At 45.7% G+C, this 21,424-nt stretch overlaps 1 protein-coding gene across 1 annotated transcript; it reads left to right on the top strand.

Annotated features, from left to right (window-relative positions):
* Positions 1 to 3,044: 3,044 nt before the first annotated feature.
* Positions 3,045 to 18,095, top strand: LOC127585214 (neuronal acetylcholine receptor subunit alpha-3-like). The gene is made up of 5 exons (XM_052042479.1): positions 3,045 to 3,161; positions 3,259 to 3,303; positions 7,068 to 7,177; positions 11,852 to 12,833; positions 17,967 to 18,095. The coding sequence occupies exons 2-5, from the start codon at positions 3,277 to 3,279 to the stop codon at positions 18,093 to 18,095; spliced, it is 1,248 nt and encodes a 415-aa protein (XP_051898439.1). The 5' UTR covers positions 3,045 to 3,161; positions 3,259 to 3,276.
* Positions 18,096 to 21,424: the final 3,329 nt, after the last annotated feature.

The raw sequence follows: 21,424 nt of genomic DNA, 5'->3' as shown, positions 1-21,424 counted from the left end.
GGATGGTAAATATTAACTGATTAAGAGCTCCCCAGTGCCCCTGGGCTTGAAGCGTCATTGATCTGAGCTGAACTTCACAGAGTCTAACGACAGATCTGAGTCCAATGTTTAATATTTAGAAAGAGCAGGCTCTGTATCCACAGCACTGTGTGTGACATGGATATGCCTTGAGGAGTATGGTCTGTCTAATTTACTGGGATTTATAGCACTGTGCTACTGCAGTCTGCAGTAATGACTATTAAACAGCGAGTGTGCGAATCATTGTCTGTACTGAGACAGAAGGAGGGAGTCAGCAGGAGAGGAGCTACACAATATGTAACGTGTCTATGTATATTGGAGAAACAAAAACATAAAATGCTGGAAGCACTCAGCAAGTCAGGAAACGTCAGTGGGGAGAGAAATAAAGTAGATGTTTTGGCCGGGAACCCTCTGTCAGAACTGGAAAAGTAGGAAGACAAGTGTGTGTTTTAAACTGCAGGGAGAGACCGGGGAATGTCTGACACAGGGAGGAAGCCAAATTTGCCAAGATAACAATTGCTTTAAAATGGACAGTAAGAGAAAGAAAAGCCAGAAAAAATTGAAACAGGAATGTACAGCCGAGGGTGTTGGTGGGGGGGGGGGGGGGGGGGGGGGGGGGGAGGAGGAGAGAACGTCCTGATGAAGGGTCTCGGCCCGAAATGTCACCTGTTTATTTCCCTCCATGGATGCTCCCTGACCTGCTGAGTTCCTCCAGCACTTTTTGTGTATTGGTAACACTACAGGATGCATTGACCAAATGACACCAAGAAGATAAAGAGTTTTGCACTGTGTTTGTTCCCTTGTATATATTTTTATTATGAATAAAGTTTACTTTGAAATAAAAAAAACACTTGCTGACCCCTGACACAGCACTTCAATTTTAAAAGTTCAGACGAAGGGTCTTTGCCCTAAAACTTTAACTCTGTTTCTCTCCCCACACACACTGCCTGACCTGCTGAGTATTTCCTACACTTCCTGGTTTTATTTCGCATTTCCAGCATCTGCAGTTTTTTTGATTTTCCTTTAAAATTCTTATAGTTACTTACAAGGGATTCGAACATAGAACATAGAACAGTACAGCACAGGAACAGGCCCTTTGGCCCACAATGTCCGCATCAAACACAATGCCAAATTAAACTAAATCCCTTCTGCCTGCAGATGATCCGTATCCCTCCATTCCCCACATATTCATGTGTCTATCTAACAGCCTCTTAAATACCTGCTTCCAAATTTTGCACAAAGGTTGGAAGCAGGACATAGGTCAGTTACAGATATGGGCAGAGAAATAGAAGATGGAGTTTAATCAGGGCAAAAGTGTAGGGTGTTGCACTTTGAAAGGTCAAATGTAAGGGGAAAGTAGAGTTAATGGCAGGACCATTAACACCATCGATGCACAGATTATTGGTATTGGTTTATTATTGTCGCTTGTACCGAGGTACAGTGAAAAACTTATCTTGCATACAGTTCATACTGATCAATTCATTACACAGTGCAGATACCTTGAGTTAGTACAGAGTGCATTGAGGTAGCACAGGGTAAAAACAATAACAGAGTACAGAGTAAAAGTGTCACAGCTACAGGGAAGTGCAGTGCAGGTAGACAATAAGGTGTAAGGTCATAACAAGGTAGATTGTGAGGTCAAGAGTCCATCTCATTGTCTAAGGGAACCGTTCAATAATCTTATCACAATGGGATAGAAGCTGTCCTTGAGCCTGGTGCTACGTGCCCTCAGGCTCCTGTATCTTCTGCCTGATGGGAGAGGAGAGAACAGAGAATGTCCCAGATGGGTGGGGTCTTTGATTATGCCGGCTGCTTCACCAAGGCAGCGAGAGGTAAAGACAAGAGTCCATGGAGGGGAGGCTGGTTTCCCTGACGAGCTGGGCTGTGTCCACAACTCCCTGCAGTTTCTAGCGGTCCTGGGCAGAGCGGTTGCTGTACCAAGCCGTGATGCATCCAGATAGGATGATTGGAAAACCGTCTTGCCTCTCCCTATCCCTAACAGTGTGTAGCCCCACAAACTCGAATCTCTAACGCCACATCTGGTGTTCTGGAACTAGCTCTCTCCAAACCTCGCTGCCTCTCGAACTCCGACGCTCCTTTACTGTTCCACAGAGGTGGCTGGGTGTCACACTGAGTCAGGTGACACTTCTGTGAAACGCCGCGGGGTGTTTCAGCACCTTAGGGCCGCTGTATGTGAGGGGGCCACTGAATGGTGTGTGACACGGCACGTCCCTCAGCCAGGGGCAGGGACCGTCTCCGCCTCTGTCGGCGAGGCTCCGCCCCGGGATCGCTCAGTGTCCGCACTCCGGCAGCTGCACTTCCCGCGGGCGCTGTCCTTTCAGCACCACCGCCCCGCGCTCAATGAGAGCCGCCTCGTACACGCCACTGGCCGCATGGCCTCTGCTCCTGATGCTCGGGGGTAAGTTTAACTTGTGGGTCCTCTGTTTACTCAGATCTGTTGTGGTTTGTTCTAAGCTGTCGCTTTTAACTATCCAACGTGTATTTCGTTCAATGCAAACAGATGCAGTTTGGAACTTAGGACCCACAGGAGACCGCAGATGCTGCAATCTTCAGCAACTCACAAGATGCTGGAGGAACTCAGCGGGTCGAGCAGCATCTGTGGAGGGAAGTGGACAGTTGACGTTTCGGGTCATCTGGTCCAGATGAAGGGTCTAGACCCGACTGTCCACTTCCCTCCACGGATGCTGCTCGACCCGCTGAGCTCCTCCAGCAGCTCGTTGGTTTCTCTGGTTTGAAACTTAGTTATTAGAACAAAATAGGCAGAATCAATAGCCCCAACCCCTAGAGCCCAGGAATGCGTATGCGAAATCTCACCCAGTGACCCAGCACCGCTGGATCGATGTAAGAAAGCATTATTTCGGGCTGGTGTCACTCTCCCTATCCACAGTGTCATTTTATGCCGGATTATCAGCTGTTTCGTTTAGCGGGTAACTAAAATTGTCTCACATTTAATTTTTGCCGCCCCCTCGCTATCTTTGGAAGGTGTTCTGGCGATAGATGGAGAAAAAAGACTATTCGAGAAACTCTTCGGCAACTACAGCCGGCACATTCGGCCGGTGAAGAACGTGTCGGAGCCAGTCATCGTACACTTCGAGGTGTCGCTGTCTCAGCTCATCAAAGTGGTATAGTACCCGCCCCGTTCTCCGCCCGCTCTGCTTTCCCCAGCTCTTCTGTGTCATCGACTGCCGCCCTAATAAGGTTCTGCCTGATTTGTTACAGGATGAAGTCAATCAAATTATGGAGACGAATCTCTGGCTGAAACATGTGAGAATCCCGCGTTTAGGGTGATGGGGGGTGGTGGAGGGGTCCACACCGCCTTGTTTGCTTAGAGGACGGAGGGAGAATGGATATCCGGCCATTTGCTAAGTATACAATTGTTGCTTATAGTAATACCACTAATTATCGCACCAAAAGATTGTCCTAAAACTGGTCTTGGCTTTGCTTATCCTCCCAATGGATTTGGAGAGTTTTGTAGATACGGCATTGGTGGTATCTTTGAGGTGCCTGCTGTAGGTAGTCCGGGTCCCAGAAACACATAGAAGGGTAGGGATCACTGCTGCCTGTTAAACCATGAGTTCACCTGGTAATCGGTGGGTTGGAGATGTTTGGTGATGAGCTCCAAGTCTGCATTCAGACTTGGAGAGCGAGTGAAATCTGTGGTTCAACTAGGAGGGGTTGTCAATGATGGTTCAGTGGGCAATGCTCCCACATCTGAAGATGCTGGGTTCAAGTCCCACTCCAGGGGCACAAAAATGTCCCTTGTATGCGGTCCAACTGTCCCATGTATGCCCCGCATAATTTTATAAACCTCTGTAAGGTCGCCCCTCTGCCTCCTACATTCCAGTGAGAATAATCCCAGCCATACAATCTCTCCTGAAATTTACAGCCCTCTATTCCAGGCAACATCCCGGTGAATCTCTTCTGCACTCTCTCTATTGCTGCTGCATCCTTCCTGCAGTGTGGTGACCAGAACTGTAGTGTCCCAAGTGCAGTCTAACCGATGTGATGTCCCAGCTCTTATCCTCAATGCCTATTAAGACAAGAATACCAAATGCTTCTTCACTGCCCTATCTACCTATGTCTCCACTTTCAGCAAGCTGTAGACTTGCGTTGCAAGGCCCCTCTTACATCAACCCTTCTAAGGTCCCTGCCATTTGCTCGATATGTCCCATCAAAATTTGACATCCACTACAGATATTTAATTAAATTTGAGATTACAAAGCTACCATCAGTAATAATGAGCGTGAATTCTTGTAAAAAATAGTTTGGATCATTGGTGCCCTTTTGGAGAATGAAACCTGATGTCTTCACCCGGCTATGCCTGTGCTTGGTTCCTGATCCACTGCTATATGGTTGACTCTTAATTGGCCATCATGCAGTTCCACTTGCATTTGAAGATGGACAGTAAATATTGCCTTGGCCAACTAGTCCTTAACCCTTGAATGAAAGAACAGGTTAGCTGGTGTGTGTGAAGATTGGTCCTTTGCATAAGGCATCAGAGGATTGCCTGAAGGACTGGACACTTTAATCCAGCAAAAGCCCCACCCGTGGAGGATAGAAGAATAAGACTAACAGTCTTAATAAAAACATTGTAAATCTGTTAGTGAGTCAGGCAAGATTGCACCTCACACACTGATGGCTAACATTTTCCAATGACCTGGGGGCTTCCCATTTCATGCACTGTAAGTATGATTTATCAGTGATGTTTAAGTCATTAGATAAAACTTACATTTCTAATTCAAAGTGATAATCACATCATTCAAAACCACTCAACTGCAAGCAAACAATTTCTAAGAAATTCCATGCATTAAACTACATGTAAAGATATTTGACAGCATTCCTGCAAAAGCTGTATCTCTACAATAGCAACACGCCATTGTGGTGTTAGATCACTGACTGGAAATGTTAATGCTGCTTCTTTCCCCGTGGATGATGTCTGTCCTGCTAAGTATTTCCAGTGTGTTCTGCTTTTAATACACGCACAACAGACTGAGGAGAGATAAGATCTATACGTTGTTCTCTGTTGTGAGCAGTGCTATGGGAGACTGCTGTAAAACAGGTTTTGAAAAATGCAGACACAATGTTTTGTCGAATCTCAGATGTGGTTCAATCAGTTGCATTCACCTCTCTGAGTTAGAAGGTTGAAAGTTCAAATCCCACAAGAGATTTGAGCACAGATCCAGACTAACACTCCAGTCCAGTACTGTTGTAGACACAGCCTTTCAAGTGGCTAGCACTATTTGGAGCTGAAAGGTAGTATTTATTTCTTAATAAGTTTAAAAAGATGAATTATCAAATTATTAACATATTACTACTCGTAGGAGCTTGCTATGTACAAATTGGCTGCAATGTTTTCTTTCAGTGCAACCATAACTATATTTCAGATGTCACCGAGGAGGTAGTTCAAAGCAATTGTTAAACGCTGCGACTGTACCAAAGCCTCTTTGTAAATTTAGCCATGTTACTGTCTTGGAAGTATAACATAAGACAGTTTCCTGCTTTCCTCTATTCACTGCCCTTGTGCACGTGTTTGTTTGCTGATTTCTCACACTTCTTCATCAACCTCAAGAACAGCACATTTATTTCAGACAATTACTTCTTGCAGCTGATTGGCTTTTACGCACATTTATTATAATAATCTTCAGAAAAGAAAACAAAAACATTGTCTGGAATCAGTTGAGACTCTGCCTCACTGAGAGAAAATAGAAGCACAATGTCAGCAATCAATGAGTAAGTGACCACAGTAAAACAGGGAAAGTCAGGTAACCCATTCTTGCAACCCAAAGGGTAATTAAACTCTCATTCGCCTCACCGCTAAGGAAACTAGACAGCAATTCTGTCCTCCTGGCTACATGTGTGAGACACCAAGGGTGATCTACTATCATGTTACTTAAAAATCAAGGAGGTGACTGTCTTTGTAACACTATCCAATTGCACATTCTAGCAAGATTCATCAAACCTTAGAGTTTGAGAGAGATACAGCATAGAAATAGCCCTTTCAGCCCTCTTGAGTCTGCACCAACTATCAACCAGCCATTCACACTAATCCTACATTAGTCCTGTTATCAGATTCTTGGACAGGCCTCTCGTACACGAAAGATGAACTTTTGATCTCCCAGTCTACCTCGTCGTGGCCCTTGCACTTGATTTGTCTCCCTGCCCTGCACTTTCTCTGTAGCTGCAACACTAGATTCTACTTTCTGCTTTTCTTTTTACTACCTCGATGTACTCAATGATCCACCTGGATGGCACGCAAACAACGTTTTTCACTATATCTTGGTATCAACTAATACCAATCCCTTTTTTGCATTCTCATCAACTCCTCCCAGGTTCTACATCCCTTTCAGGCACTGATCTACTTTCCTTCTGGGAAGTTACTTACAGAGCTGCTGTCTTTGTTCGTCCGCGCATTCCTTGTTTCTTTTTATTCACCAAGAGATGTGAGTGGTACCACTGATGCCAGCATTTATTGTCCATCCAAGCTGCTCTTGGAAAGTCATAGTGATCTGTCTCCTTAAACTGGAGTCCAAGTGGTGAAGGTGCTCTCACAGTCCTGTTGGGGAAGGAGTTATAGGAATTAGACCCAGTGAGGATGAATGAACAAGTGCGTGACTTCGACGGGAATGTTCAGCCCTCTCTGTTAATAGTTGAGTTCAAGAGTTTGGCTTGAGTTGTCAAAGCAGCCTTGATAACTGCTGCATTCACAGTGCAGCAGTGGTGGAGGGGGGGGGGAGTTTTTAGGGCAGCAACTAGGTGCCAATCAAGCCCACTGCTTTGTCCACCTTAGCTTTGGATGTCATGGTTTGGTGTGAGCCCAGTAGTGAGCCATATCCACCTCATATTGGGCACAAGATTAAGGCATTTCTTAAGAAGGACGTGGCTCACAAAAAGGTTACATATTCCAACTTTAAATTCAGAAACTGCAATTTCACCACATGAATCTCACAACCTACAGTTTCATTTCACACTGAAGCTCCTTATCTCCACTGTGTCTTTAACTTATTTCTTTTCTTTTCTGCCATGCTCAGATTTGGAATGATTACAAGTTAACATGGGAGCCAGCTGACTACGAAGGAGTCCGCTTCATTAGAGTTCCTTCTGACAGAATCTGGAAGCCAGATATCATCCTGTACAACAAGTAAGAAATACTAGCACAGCACTGGGCACAGATGGAGTGTAATCTCTGTCCACGTTTGGGGTAGAATGTGGCACTGCCACAACTGAAATCCTCCAGTGGGTTAATTCATAAGGGGTGTTACTCTGTGCAGAGTCAGCAGGCCAACGACATATCTGGATCAGCTCTTGGTTTGGACTCTCTGACATCCCACTCGTGGAAGGGCTCCATTGATCTGAGCATTTTAGTGACAGGCTCCTGAGAGGATGGTGGGGGGAAGAATCCTCATTACACTTAAAACACAATAGTACTTGATTTGCCATAGCCTGCAGGGCTCCAGACTGAAATTTGAGGAGTGAGATTAGCCTGCATATTTCTTCACGGGCATGAACACAATGGGCTGAATGGCCATTTGAGCTTAAATTCCCATAATTCTGTGACTTCCATTCTCTGTCATTCAGTGAGCTGTGATTGCGTATGTCAAGTATGGCCAGAACTAAGTCTTGAAGTCATTCACCACAGAAGCAGGCCCTTCGGCCCACCAAATTTGTGCTGACCATCAAGCACCCACTTGCATTAATCCCACTTTATTCTTCACACACTCACCTCATCTGTCTTTCTCGCACCGAGGTTGTACCACTTACTAACACAATGGCTAATCAACCTACCAACCTGCACGTCTTTGGGATGTGGGAGGGAAGTGGAGCACCCGGGGCAAACCCAGATGGTCACAGGGAGAACATGCAAGTCCCTCACTGACAGCACCAGAGGTCAGGATTGAACCCGGCTCACTGCAGATGTAAGGCAGCAGCTATACTAGTAGTGCCACTGTGTCACTCCTAAGTGTGACCCTGAAACAACCCACTGCCTAAACACACACATATAAAGAATTTAAAAAACATTTGGATAAGTACATGGATAGGAGGGTTTAGAGGGATATGGGCCAAATGTGAGCAAATGGGACTAGCGTGGTAAGCACCATGGTTGGCATGGACGAATTGGGCCATGCTGTATTACTCCATGATGGGTGAGATAGCAGAAGCCTGCCAGTGCCCCCTGAAAGGCAACCTTCCTTGGCTCAGCTCGAACTCAACATAAATATTGGGGCAATCAAATTACTGATGAAAAATGAAGCCTCCTTCACCTTTCTTCAAGTTGAGTCGAGTTTATTGTCATGTGCACAAGTACGTTGAGGTACAGGTACAATGGAAACCTTGCTTGCAGCAGCATCACAGGCACACAGGTACAGACAACACATAGAACATAAATATATATAAATTATACATGACAGTGAAGAAAAAATAGACAGGGCAAAACAAGACCTTAGTTAAAAAGAAACCACAATCAGAGACAAGTCTTTGGTAGTGCGAGAGGTGGTCCGTAGTGTTCCGTTGCGGAAGTAGGGTTAGGGTTGTGCAGGTCGGTTCAAGAACCAGATGGCTGTAGGAAAGTAGCTGTTCCTGAACCTGGTGGTGTGGGGCTTCAGGCTTCTGTACCTCCCGCCTCTTCTACCTCACTAGCTCCTCTACCAATCAGTACCATGGAGCACCAATATTCCAAGGTTCTGAGAGGCTTCCCTGACGAGCATTACCCTTATCTGATGACACATGATGAGCACACTCACCACACATGAGGAGCTGAGTCAAAGCAAAGGACAGAAAGTAGGACAAGCACTACAGGACAAATTTCATCCTGCAATGAGAACTTATTGAAGTTATACTCTTATGAATTCTTATTTCAACCTTTTAGATTTAAGAGTTGTTTAGAGGCAATTCCATCAGATGCATTTGATTTTTGGTTCTGCTTCCTTTCAATCTGCATGTAATTTGACTTAAAGCAACGAAGAAATTTTCTGCCAGAATAGGATTGGAGTGATGCAAAATGTATAGGAACATTAATTCAAATTAAAATCAATAAATTATTCTACATGAACTGTGCATTTAATGAGACTGGGCATCCATTTTATGGATAAGCAACTCTAATCTGCAATGCATACTGATTTTGTTGCAGCTCTTGAAGTATCAGGTTGTAGCAGTCCTGCCACTGAATCAGAAAGTCAGAGGTTTAAATCATGTTCCAGCGTGCTGGGGTGAGCTTTTCACTTGAGCTGCTGTAAGCAATGTGCAGACTGTTGCCCAAAAGAAGCAGCTTAACTGAGCTGCCTGGAAGGCCTACAGACGTATGTGATCATTTAGTTCATCCTGTGGGGGTGGGTAGTTGTGTGTGCACAACTAGCTTCTAGCATAAAAGATCGAGGAAAATCAATTTGTGGGGAATGTAATTTGCGCCTAACATTCTGTAACTTTCTGCCCAAGTTATAGAGTCATCAAGTTATACAGCAGAGAAACAGGCCCTTTGGCCCACCACATCTATGCTGACCATCATGCCCGTCTACACTAGTCCCATTTGCCTGCATTAATTCCATATCCCTCCATACCCTGTTCATTGACACACCTGACCAGATGCCTCTTAACTGTTGTTCCTGTTCCTGCCTCCTCTGGCAGCTACTGTTTGTGTGAAAAATTTACCCCTTGGGTCCTCCTTAAAGCTCCTCTCACTGACCTAAAGCCTATGCCCTCAGTTTTGGACACCCTAATATTGGGAAGCAGACACCGGCTATCCACCCTATCCGTGCCTCTCATAATGTTATATATCTCCATCACATCACCTCTCAGCCTCCTTTGCTCCAAGGAAAACAGACCCAGCCCATCCAACCTCTCTTTATAACTCATGTCCTCCAATGCAAGCAACATCCTTGTGAATCTTTTCTGTAGCTTAATCACATCTTTCCTGTAATGTGGTGACCAGAACTGCACCTAATATTACAAGTGCATCCTGACCAACATTTTGTTAGAGTCAGAGTAATACAGCATGGAAACAGGCCGTTCGGCCCAACTGGTCCATGCCGACCAAGGTTCCCATCTAAGCTAGTCCCATTTGCACTTGTTTTTCTTCTATAATTTTATAGAAACTGTGGTGTAGCGGTTAGTGTAACGCTATTACAGCGCCAATGACCCGGGTTCAATTCCCGCTGCTGCCTGTAAGGAGTTTGTACGTTCTCCCCGTGTCTGTGTGGGTTTCCTCCGGGTGCTCCGGTTTCCTCCCACGTTCCAAAGATGTACAGGTTAGGAAGTTGTGGGCATGCTGTGTTGGCACCGGAAGCATGGCGACACTTGCGGGCTGCCCCCAGAACACTCTCAATAATGCAAAAAAATGCACTTCACTGTGTGTTGCGATGTACATGTTACTAAATAAATATCTTATAAAAAAATAAGTATCTTATGACCAGGCCCCATGTGTGAGCTGACAATGTCCAGAGGAGAGAGTGAGAATAGGGCTGAACATGAAGTGATGTACAATCCAAAGAACAGGGCGAATCAAACAAAACCACACACAGTGATATATGGAATATAAAACAGTAAAACACAGGAATAAGCCCTTCAGCCCATCATATCCATGCTAACGATGATGCCAAAGTAAACTAATCCCATTGGCCAGCACACAGTCTACATCCCTCCATTCTCTGCCTATTCATGTGCCTGCCTAAAGGCCTCTGAAACGTTGCTCTCGTATCTGCTTCTACTACCTCCCGTAGCAGCACCCTCAAGGCACCTACTACCCTCTGTGTCAAAATAAAACTTGCCTTGAAAATCTCCTTTAAACTTTCCCCCCTCTCATCTTAAACCTCTGCCCTCTAATATTTGATACTTCCACTCTGGGGTAAAAGATTCTGATTATCTACCCCATCTATGCCTCTAGTAATATACTTCCATCAGGTCTCCCCTCAGGCCTCCGCAGTGTGGTGCTGAGTGAGTGCTGCAGTGTCAGAAGTGCTACTTTTCAGATGAGATGTTAAGTCTCAGAAAAAGATGCCTTGACGTTTTGTACAACTGTAAGATGACACAACGGCTCCTGTACTCAATGCCTTGGCCTAAGAAGGCAGGAATGCCAAATGCCTTCTTCGCCACCCCATCCTCCTGTGTTGCCACTTTCAGGGAGCTATGTACTTGTACCCCAAGGTCTCTCTGTTCATCAACACTTCCCAGGGCCCTGCCTTACACTGTGTATCTCCTGCTTAGTTTAACTTCCCAAAATACATCACGTCACACTTGTCTGAGTTAAATTCCACCTGCTATTTCCTTGTCCACTTTCCCAGATGATCTGTATCCTGCTGTGATCTTAGACAACCATCATCTATGAGGAGGAATTTCCTCAGCCAGAGGGTGGTGAATCTGTGGAATTTGTTACCACAGAGGGCAGTGGAGGCATTGGGTGTAGTTAAGGCAGAGATTGATAGGTTCTTGATTGGTAAGGGGGTTAAGGGGAGAATGAGGTTGAAAAAAATTCAGCCATGATTGAATGGCGGAGCAGACTCGATGGGCCAAGTGGCCTGATTCTGCTCCCGTATCTGATGGTCCTCACTGTCCACTACACCACCACTTACACCATCTACGTTCTCATCCAAACCATGGACATAAATGACAAACGTTGGAGGAGCCAGCACTGACCCCTGCGGCACACCACCGGTCACAGGCCTGCAACTGGAAATGCCCTGAAACACCAAGGCAGGTTGATAAGGTGGTTACGAAGGCAGATGAGATACTTGCCTTTATTGGTTATGGTCTGGAAAGAGCAGGGAAGAGTATGCTGACCGTAGAATTGCTGCTGACACTCTGCTCATTTGGATTGCGATCCCAGTGCGGTTGCCGATTTCCAAGTGGATGAAAAGACCAAGGTGTTGCTGATGTCCAACGGCACGGTGACCTGGATCCCACCGGCCATATTCAAGAGCTCCTGCAAGATGGACGTGACCTACTTCCCGTTCGACTACCAGAACTGCAGCATGAAGTTTGGTTCCTGGACCCACGACAAAGCCAAAATCGACCTGGCCCTGATCGGCAGTGAGATCAACAGGAAGGACTTTTGGGAAAGCGGTGAGTGGGCAATCATCGCTGCCCCCGGGTACAAGCACGACATCAAGTACAACTGCTGTGAAGAGATCTACACAGATATAACCTACTCCATTTACATTAGACGAATGCCTCTATTCTACACCATCAACATGATCATCCCTTGCCTGATGATTTCTTTTCTGACCATTCTGGTTTTCTGGCTGCCCTCTGACTGTGGTGAGAAGATAACTCTTTCTATTTCGGTTCTACTCTCGCTCACTGTGTTTCTCCTGGGCATCACAGAGAGTGTGCCATCCACCTCCTTGGTGATCCCTCTCATTGAGGAGTACCTGCTCTTCATCATGATCTTTGTGGTCCTCTCCATTATCATCACTGTCTTTGTGCTCAATGTCCACTACAGAAGCCCCGCCACCCACACCATGCCAACCTGGGTGAAAAGCATCTTCCTAAAGGCGCTGCCACGCATCTTGTTCATGACGAGGCCCGGGAGCGGCAATGAAGCTCGGGAACACTCACCGGACAACAGTGGCGAACTCTCCGACTTCAGCAGCTCGTCAGAGACCTGCAGCCAGGGGCTGCAATGCACTTGCTGCAGGGGATGCAGGCTGAGAGCTCCGGACACTGGGGTCTGTCTGACACAGAGCTCCAGTGCAGAGTCCCCGGATGCTTTGCTGGCAATCTCCGGCTTGTCTCCTGAAGTTCAGGAAGCCGTGAAGAGCATTACACACATTGTGGAACGGATGAAGCTGCAGAACGAATATAAGGAGGTAAGAGAGATAGATGTTAATTTATTGTATCATATTAAATATATTTATACACAAACAGACCAGATTTCAAGGTTTTGTAAATAGAGGCGTAAAGTACGTGAAAGACACAATGAATTTATTAGAGAAACAAAGGACTGCAGATGTTGGAATCTGGATGAAAAACACGATGATGCTGAAGGAACTCAGCAGGCCAGGCAGCATCTGTGAAGAAAAGCAGACGGTCAACATTTCAGGTCAGGACCCTTCTTCAGGACTGAAGATAGGAAAAGGGGAAGCCCGATATATAGGAGGGGGAAGCAGAGCAGTGATAGGTGGACAACAGAGGGGAGGTGGGGTGGGCACAGGGTGGTGATAGGTAGATGCAGGTAGGAGATAGTGATGGGCAGGTGTGGGGGAGGAGGGGAGAGCAGATCCACCAGGGGATGGGTCAAAGGGAAGGAGAGAGGGGAAGGAATGGTAGTAAAAATGAGGCTGGGAAAAGGAAGAAGAGAAGCATTCTCCCACTTTAAGTAATTCAGACGCCCTTTCCCCACAAACCCCACCCCCCCACACACTGCTTCCTCTCTTCATTGATCACATTGATCAAAGTTGAATTGTTGACCGCCTGCTTTTCTCCACGGATGCTGCCTGGCCTGCTGAGTTCCACCGGCATCATTGTGTTTTTCATGAAGTTATTCGAGCCAAATGCTGGCAGGTGGGACTAGCTTGGATGGGGAACGGGGCATCCCGGTCGGCACGGACCAGTTGGGCCGAAGGGCCTGTTTCCACGCTGTGTGACTCTATGGCTGGTTCTGTTACATTGGAGTATTTTGTCAATTTTAGACATCACACTTCCTATGCCTTATAGAGGGGGCAGGAGAGATTTATACAATGATTCCAGGGATGAGGGATGTGAGTTACATAGACAGACTGAAGAAGCTGGGGTCAATCCCTTTGGAAGAGAGGAGGTTGTGAGTGGATTTGAATGAAGTATTTAAAGCCAAGAAGTGTCTAGGCAGAGGAGACTGAAACTGCTCCCATTAGTGGAGGGGTGAGCAGCATCTGTGGGATGGGGGGAGCGGAAGGAATCGTCAGTGTTTCGGGTCCAAACCCTGTCTCAGGACTGAGAGTGGAGCAGGGAGATAGTCAGTATAATGAGAGGGGGACTGGAGAGACAGGGGCCCCGAGGAGATTGGTGGACCAAGGAGGGGTGAAAGGTGATGGGCAGGTCGAACTGGGCAAGGGGGAGGGGTGGAAGACAGTGGATGGAGGCAGAGGAACAAGAGAGGCAGATGGAGCTGGGTGGGGGGAAAGGGAAAGGAGGCCAGAGATGGAGGCAGCTGCTGGAGGGTGATGAGCAGGAACACAAAGGCTGCCGGTGCTGGACTCTGATAAGTAAGCGAGGTAATAATGGGGAGAGGGGAGGAGGGGAGGGGAGGAGGGAGAGGGGGCCAGGTGGAACCAGACCAGATGGGGGAAGAGGTGGGAGGAGAACCTGCGTGTGAATTATGTGTGTAGTCATTCAAGAGGGAACTGGATAACTCCTAGAGAGTAAATAACTTGCAGGACTGTGGAGAGTGGGACAGCTGAAATGCTCTTGCATATTGTGAGTAGTGTGTTCAGTTCTGGTCGCCTCATTATAGGAAGGATGTGGAAGCTTTAGAGAGGGTGCAGAGGAGATTTACCAGGATGCTGCCTGGATTGGAGAGCATGTCTTATGAGGATAGGTTGAGCGAGCTGGGGCTTTTCTCTTTGGAGAGGAGGAGGATGAGAGGTGATTTGATAGAGGTGCACAAGATGATAAGAGGCACAGATCGAGTGGACAGTCAGAGACTTTTTCCCAGGGTGACAATGGCTAACACAAGGGGACACAAGTTTAAGGTGATTGGAGGAGGATGTCAGGGGTAAGTTTTTTTTCACACACAGAGTGGTGGGTGCGTGGAACGCACTGCCGGCAGAGATTGTGGGGGCAGATACATTAAGGACATTTAAGAGAATCTTAGATAGACACATGAATGATAAAGAAATGGAGGCTATGTGGGAGGGGAGGGTTAGATAGATCTTAGAGCAGGATAAAATGTCGGCACATCGTGGGCCAAAGGGCCTGTACTGTGCTGTAATGTTCTATGTTCTATACAGATGGTCATATTGCGTCAGCATATCTGAGGAAGGCTGATGGAGTTAATGAGCCAAATGGCCTCCCTCTGTGAAATAACTGAGAGAAACATCCCTAGTTACTTCATAGGAGAGTTATCAATCAAAACTTGATGCCAAACCACGAAAAATGTCAGTGTACATGACTGAAAATTTGGTCAGAGTGTCGTCCCGAAATTAATTTTCCCCTTCTGTCCGCTGTAAGTAACACAGTGCCACGAGGTCGATTCGAACCAATACTTTTATTAGCAGTGCACCGCTAGGAGAATTCTCTCCAGCACTCACTAAGAGTCACTTCCCGAGTTCTCCGCGCACAAAGGGCAGACAGACGTTTATACAGGAATTGTCACACACATCCTATGCATACGGCGCCGCGAGTTTCGGTCAAGCTATAGAGATCCCGAGACAGCTATCACACCTCTTGTCTTAGTATAACTGAGTTATAATCAAGGCATTCAAAGGCAGGTATCACCTTTCAGTGTTCAGACCAAGTCTTCACCTCGATGTTAATTACACCCAGTATCGCCACCGTCTGACATTATCAGAATGGTCCATTACCCGAAACAAAGGCAGTTAACATACTTAACATTCCAACTTAACTAGTGGGTCAGCAGCTTGCTAGTCCTTGCTAGAGAAATATAAATGCATATATATATTTATTTTGTTTACCAGTTATAGGTATGGTTGCAATTCTTAACCCTTCACTTCCTCAAGAGAAGTAGGTTTTAGACAGCATCTTATAGGAGGAAGGAGAGCTGGAGAGGAGGAGGGATGTGGGAATGGAATTCCAGAGCTTAGGATGTTGGCAGCTGGAGGGACAAGCACCACTGGTGGAGCGATTAAATTCTGGGATGGTCAAGAGGCCGGAGTGCAGGTATCACCAAGGGTAGCAGGACTAGAAATAATTACAGAAATAGGAAGGAGGAAGATTTGAAAAAGGTAAGAGTTTTAAAATGGAGGCACTGCTCAACCAGGAGATACACCAGAGCAGGAATCTTGTGATTTTGTAGTTCCAAGAGCATTGTACATCTCCTGTATTGTTCCCTTCCATCACTAGGTGGGGTTTCTCTCACCAAATTACTGGGACTACTAGCAGATTTTACATAAATGTTCAACTCAGGGAACGAGCTGTGCTGGTGTAGCAGCAAGAGAGCCTTCAGTTGTTTGTGGATCAGGAAGGTTGTGTGACCCGTTGGGCTGAGGACAGGTCAGGTCTCCGGGGCTTCCATCAGCCAATCCCCAGCTTCATTTTCCTTCTGCATGTCTCAGCGTTCTTGTCTGCTTACTGTATTCTTCCCTGCCCCCAGGTTTTACTTTTATTTTTAGAAAGATTTGATCATCTGAAGATTTCAATTGCTGTTTCATCATCCATAAACTATTCCATCCCCACACAATTTTCTTCTTTTCCCCCTTTTGCTCTAGTGTTATTATTTCAAGTAATTGGGATTCCAGGTGACCCCCGTGTTATGGTGGGGGGAGGAGGGGGATGCATGCCTCGAAAACAGCCCGTATTGGGATTGTCCGTAACACGAAGCCGTTTATCTGCACATGCGTCAAGTAAAGCAAATTGAAAAATGTTTGATTTATTTACCTTTTTTCTCCCACATTAATTCCATGAGAGTGAACGTTAGTCCGTATCTTAACATTTTGGGTGGTGATTTATGAACTCTGTAGAGGGCAAATTTCTGTTAACTAAATGGCTGTAATGCGGGGATCACCTGTACTTGCTGTCAGGATACGGAATTATACATTTGGATCGACTTACAAAGCAGGTAAATCCACCCCACCCCTACCCAACATTCGTGAAGAGGCCCCAAATGCAAAGTCTAAAGCATTACCCAGCTTTGGTGAACACCCACCACTACACGTCACTGAGATCTTGCTGCAGAGTAGCAGTCTGTCAACTTGGGAGTGTGGAGTTTAACCAGAAAGTACAAGGCACACCTTGTAGAACAGCAAAAGAGAAAGTGCCCATGGATAATTACAAAATTGATAAAGAAAAGGAAACCAGAATATGAAAGTAAACTAGCCAGAAACACGAAAACAGGCTGTAAGAGCATTTATAGATACGTAGAAAGGAAAAAACAAGTGGGGGCAAATGTGGGTCTTACAGACAGACTGGAGGATTTATAATGGAGAATAAGGAAATGGCAGAGGAATTAAACAAATACTTTGTCTTCACTAAAGATATGAAAAAACCTCCCAGAAATATTTGAGAAATATTCCAGTGCAAATGAGGAAGTAAAAGTATTAGGAAGGAAATATTACCAGAAAGGAAATATTACCAAAAATAAAAATGCCAAGGATGTTCCAGAGTCTTGAAATAGGTGGGTGAGGAGATTAGAAGATGCTGTGTTTAACATCTTCTAACGATCAATGGATTCTGGAATGGTTCCTGCAGATTAGAGGATAGCAAGTATGATCACACTATTTGAGGAAGGAGGGAGAGGAAACCACTACCATCCTGTTAGCCTGACATCAGTAGTTGTGATATCAATACAGATAGACAAAAATGATTGAGCAAAGTCAACGTGCATTTATGAAAGAAAAATCATGGAAGAGGTCGACACCTGGTGGTTAATGACTGTACTTCACTTTCAGTGGGGTTTTTTCCCTGACCTTTGTTTCAATCCCTACTGAACTGGCATCACTAAGGAAACTGTAATTATCTGTCATTGCTCCCTTTCAAAGCCCTGCTCGTTTGTGGTACTGATCCACAAAGACTAGAAAGTGATCAGTTAGTGGAAAGGGAGCTCTACTCTGTATCTAATCGCAGACCCTCAGCTGAGGGAATTTGATGGGAAAGTACAGCGGGGGTTTTACTCTGCTAAGCCCTACTGTCACAGGCCAGGTAAAGGAATGGGATAGTGTAAAGGGAACATGAATCTGCACCTGTCAATAGTGTACCTGCCCTGCTAGTGTTTGAAGAGCATTTGTTTTACAACATTTAGACTTCAGTCATATAATTTCTGAACTTTCCTTTAACGGCATTCCCTTCAGATACAGGATGACTGGAAATACGTTGCCTTGGTGATCGATCGGATCTTCCTCTGGATCTTCATCCTGATGTGCATCCTAGGAACAACCAGCTCATTCCTGCAGCCGTTGATGTCCACCAACGAGATCTGAGCAGGGTTGGGGACTCTGTTGTAAACACAGCCGCTCCTTTTAATAATGTGTTTAAGACTGGGTAAAACATTGGAACATCCTGCACATTAAGGAGTTTGAAGACGGGAGGGTCGGGAGCAGGAATAGGAAGAACTAGCAGATTGAACAACTCTGGAGGAAATTTACATTTCTGCAAATTACCTGTCATCCTCCTTTCCGCTCACTGACTGTTGCATGTGTTGTGTCAGGTTTGTTCTGAGTTTAGAAGGATTGTGGATAGAGATGCACATCAAATTTGACTATGCAGAATCTGAGAAAGCAATTGCTAGGAAGACCAAATAGGGTCAAACGTCTCAAGTTGACCAAGTGATGGGGAAGGTGGGGAGAAATAGTAAGGAGTGTGGAATATAGGACTGCGAGTTCTATTCTTCAAGCAAGCTGGGAAAGCACTAGACGTTAATTGTGAAATGAGAGAAATAAAATGGAAGTCAAAATACAGACCATTCACGGGTGACGAATGGGTTCCGTGTTTACAGACATCCATGTCGATTTTGTCCGTAAGTTGGAAAATACACAAAAGTCACTCAATATGCTAATCACACCTCAACAATATTGTAATGGATGGCAGCAAAAGAACATAAGACTAAGAAAGAACAATTACTAAAAATGGAGAGGGGAAACTAGTTCTGCCATTCGTAGGAACAAATGTTTGTACCTACGCCAGACTTCTGAATTTACATTATAGGAGCCTGTCCATATGTAGGGTTGTCCATTGGTCAGGCATTCTTAACCCAGGGAACAGCAAAACAATTACGGCAGCAACTGGTCAGGGAGTGATCTCAGAGACTGCAATGTGCAAGAACTCAAACCAGAGATAACTGTCAGTTACCAAGTGATGTGTTGTAGAAATAGATCAAATCACAGTGAACTGAGTCACACCAGCAGGGATATAATGGGTTTGATTATCAATCCCATGCTCATTGCAGCTGGGTGACATGTAGGGCACCAGGATTGGCATGGCAACCTTAACATCACGGGGAGATGACAATCGGCTCGAGTAACCAACCCACTGCCAATGGCTCAAAAAAGCAATGATCTCATTGAAACCTACCAAATACTGAAAGAACTGGATAGAGTGGACACGGAGAGGACGTTTACATTAGGAGAGTCTAGGATCCGAGGGCACAGCCTCAGAATAAAGGGACATCCCTTCAAAACTGAGATGAGGAGGAATTTCTTCAGCCAGAGGATGGTGAATCTGTGGAATTCATTGACAGCGAGGGCTGTGGAGGCCAAGTCATTGGGTGCATTTAAGACAGAGATCGATAGGTTCTTCATTGTTAAAGGGGGTTAAAGGTTACGGGGAGAATAGCGTTAATAAAATTGGCCATGACTGAATGGCAGAGCAGACTCGATGGGCTGAATGGCCTAATTCTGCTCAGATATCTTATGGTCTAATAAGAAACGGAGCCTGTTCCACATTGATTCATCAAACCTGCCTCATCGACTATCAAAAAGCCATGTGGACTCCTGGGAAAGACGACACAATCCAAGACAGCAAGTTACAATGAAATCTGGCTAGAAATTTTCTATCTGTAAAATTCCTCTCTGACTTCCTTCGTGGGTAGAAGTGAAGAGACTGCTCTGGGCCTGATAAATGGTACTTTTCCACAAGGTAATCCATGCCCCAGCCACGAAGACTTGAGCAGTAAACGTGGGAATGGATTGCTATGCAAATGCTCACATGCTCCATATTTCAGGTAGAAAGGTGCAGTTTGGACAAATCAAAAAAATTGATTTGACACAATAGTAAATCAACATCTTCTGGGAAGTGGCAGGGATAGGGAGAGTCAATAGAGGGAGTGAGCACAGGAGAGTTGTATCCAACGTTCATTAATGAGAAAGTAATGGTGTGATATATTGATAAGGCGAACCTAGTTGATGACAAATAGCTACATCAACTGGTATGATATTCCTGACTAACTACCTGACTCAAGCCCAACAGGATATGTCTACATCGGTCAGCTGGGGTTTATACTTTGTCAAAACATTCAGATTCAGATGGGGTTGGGCCTGACTCAGTTAGCAGGTAATGTCAGATTCTTAGATTCTTGACTAAGCAGCAGGCAGGATGGGGAGGATTATTATGGCAGGGAACATTACCCAGGATTAGAGATACCAATCCATCCTGGCCAATTATCACATAAGTCAGTCTTCTCCTGGTTGTCAAAGCAATGGCAGGTATCAACAACAATACTTGCTAGCATTACCAATAACCTGCTCACCAAAGCTCAGTGTAGGCATCAACAGGTCCACTCAGCTCAAGATCTGCTCCTTGGATCTTCCTTCCACGATAAGGTTGGAGGTGGGGATGCTTCCTGATGGTTGCAGCTCCTCAGCACATGCGGTAAGACCATGACAATATTCAGGAATGGGCTGATACACTTGTACCGCAAAAGACAACAGCCATCTCCAATAGGGGGTATCAGATCACCTACTCGTCATATTAATTGGTCAAGTCAACCACCACCAAGATCCTGGGAGTCAGCTGGACCAGCCAAATACAAGAGCAGGTCAGAGGCTGGTTGTCCTGCAGCAAACAACTTGCCTCCTGGTATCCCCAGCCCTTTCCGCCACGTACAAGCAGCAAGTTAGGAGCGAGGTATCACAGCGGTGCAGCTAGGAGAGCCACTGCCTTGCAGTGCCAAAGACCTGGGTGAGCTGCCAGCAGAGAGTTTGCACATTCTCGCTGGGGCTACATTCTTCCCCCATCCCGAAGATATGTGGGCTGGTAGGTTATTTGGCTTCAAAAACAAAAGGGATTAATGCAGGATTAGTGTAAATGGGTGATTGATGGTTGTTGAGGACTTGGTGGGCCAACAGGCCTGTTCCTTTGTTGCATCTCTCTCCCCGTGTCTATCACTACAGCTCCAATAACACTTAAAGCTTGACACCATCTAGGACAAAGCAGCCCATTTGACTGGTACCCTATCCACCACCAAATATTAATCCACTTCACCACCAGAACAAAATAGTGCAGTACCATCTACATAACACACTGCAGTTCCTCTGACATCACCTTCCAAACCCATGAGCTCTACCGTCAAGAAGAACAAGAACTTAAAGTGCAGGGGGACACCACTGCCTGCAGGTTCCCCAAGTTACACACCATCCTAGCTTGAAGGTATATTTTTTCTTCATCAACCTGGGTCTAAATCCTGTTGTACCTTCCACAGAAGCACCTTCACCAGAAGCACTTCAAAGCAGCTTACTAACCATCTTCTCAAGAACAACTAGGGATGGGCAATACATACTACGTACTGGCCTTGCTAGCAATGCCCAAATTCTCA

This window comes from Pristis pectinata, chromosome 32 (assembly GCF_009764475.1).
Source record: "Pristis pectinata isolate sPriPec2 chromosome 32, sPriPec2.1.pri, whole genome shotgun sequence".
NCBI lineage: Eukaryota > Metazoa > Chordata > Chondrichthyes > Rhinopristiformes > Pristidae > Pristis > Pristis pectinata.
The sequence above is the reverse complement of the archived record's forward strand: the minus strand, read 5'-3'. Positions and strand labels throughout refer to the sequence as shown.

Excerpts from the sequence above, each read along its gene's own strand:
- LOC127585214 (XM_052042479.1), top strand. The coding sequence starts at position 3,277 with ATGGAGACGAATCTCTGGCTGAAACAT. Across the intron at positions 3,304-7,067 it reads CGAATCTCTGGCTGAAACAT|ATTTGGAATGATTACAAGTT; the intron begins GTGAGAATCCCG and ends TGCCATGCTCAG. Across the intron at positions 12,834-17,966 it reads TGCAGAACGAATATAAGGAG|ATACAGGATGACTGGAAATA; the intron begins GTAAGAGAGATA and ends CATTCCCTTCAG.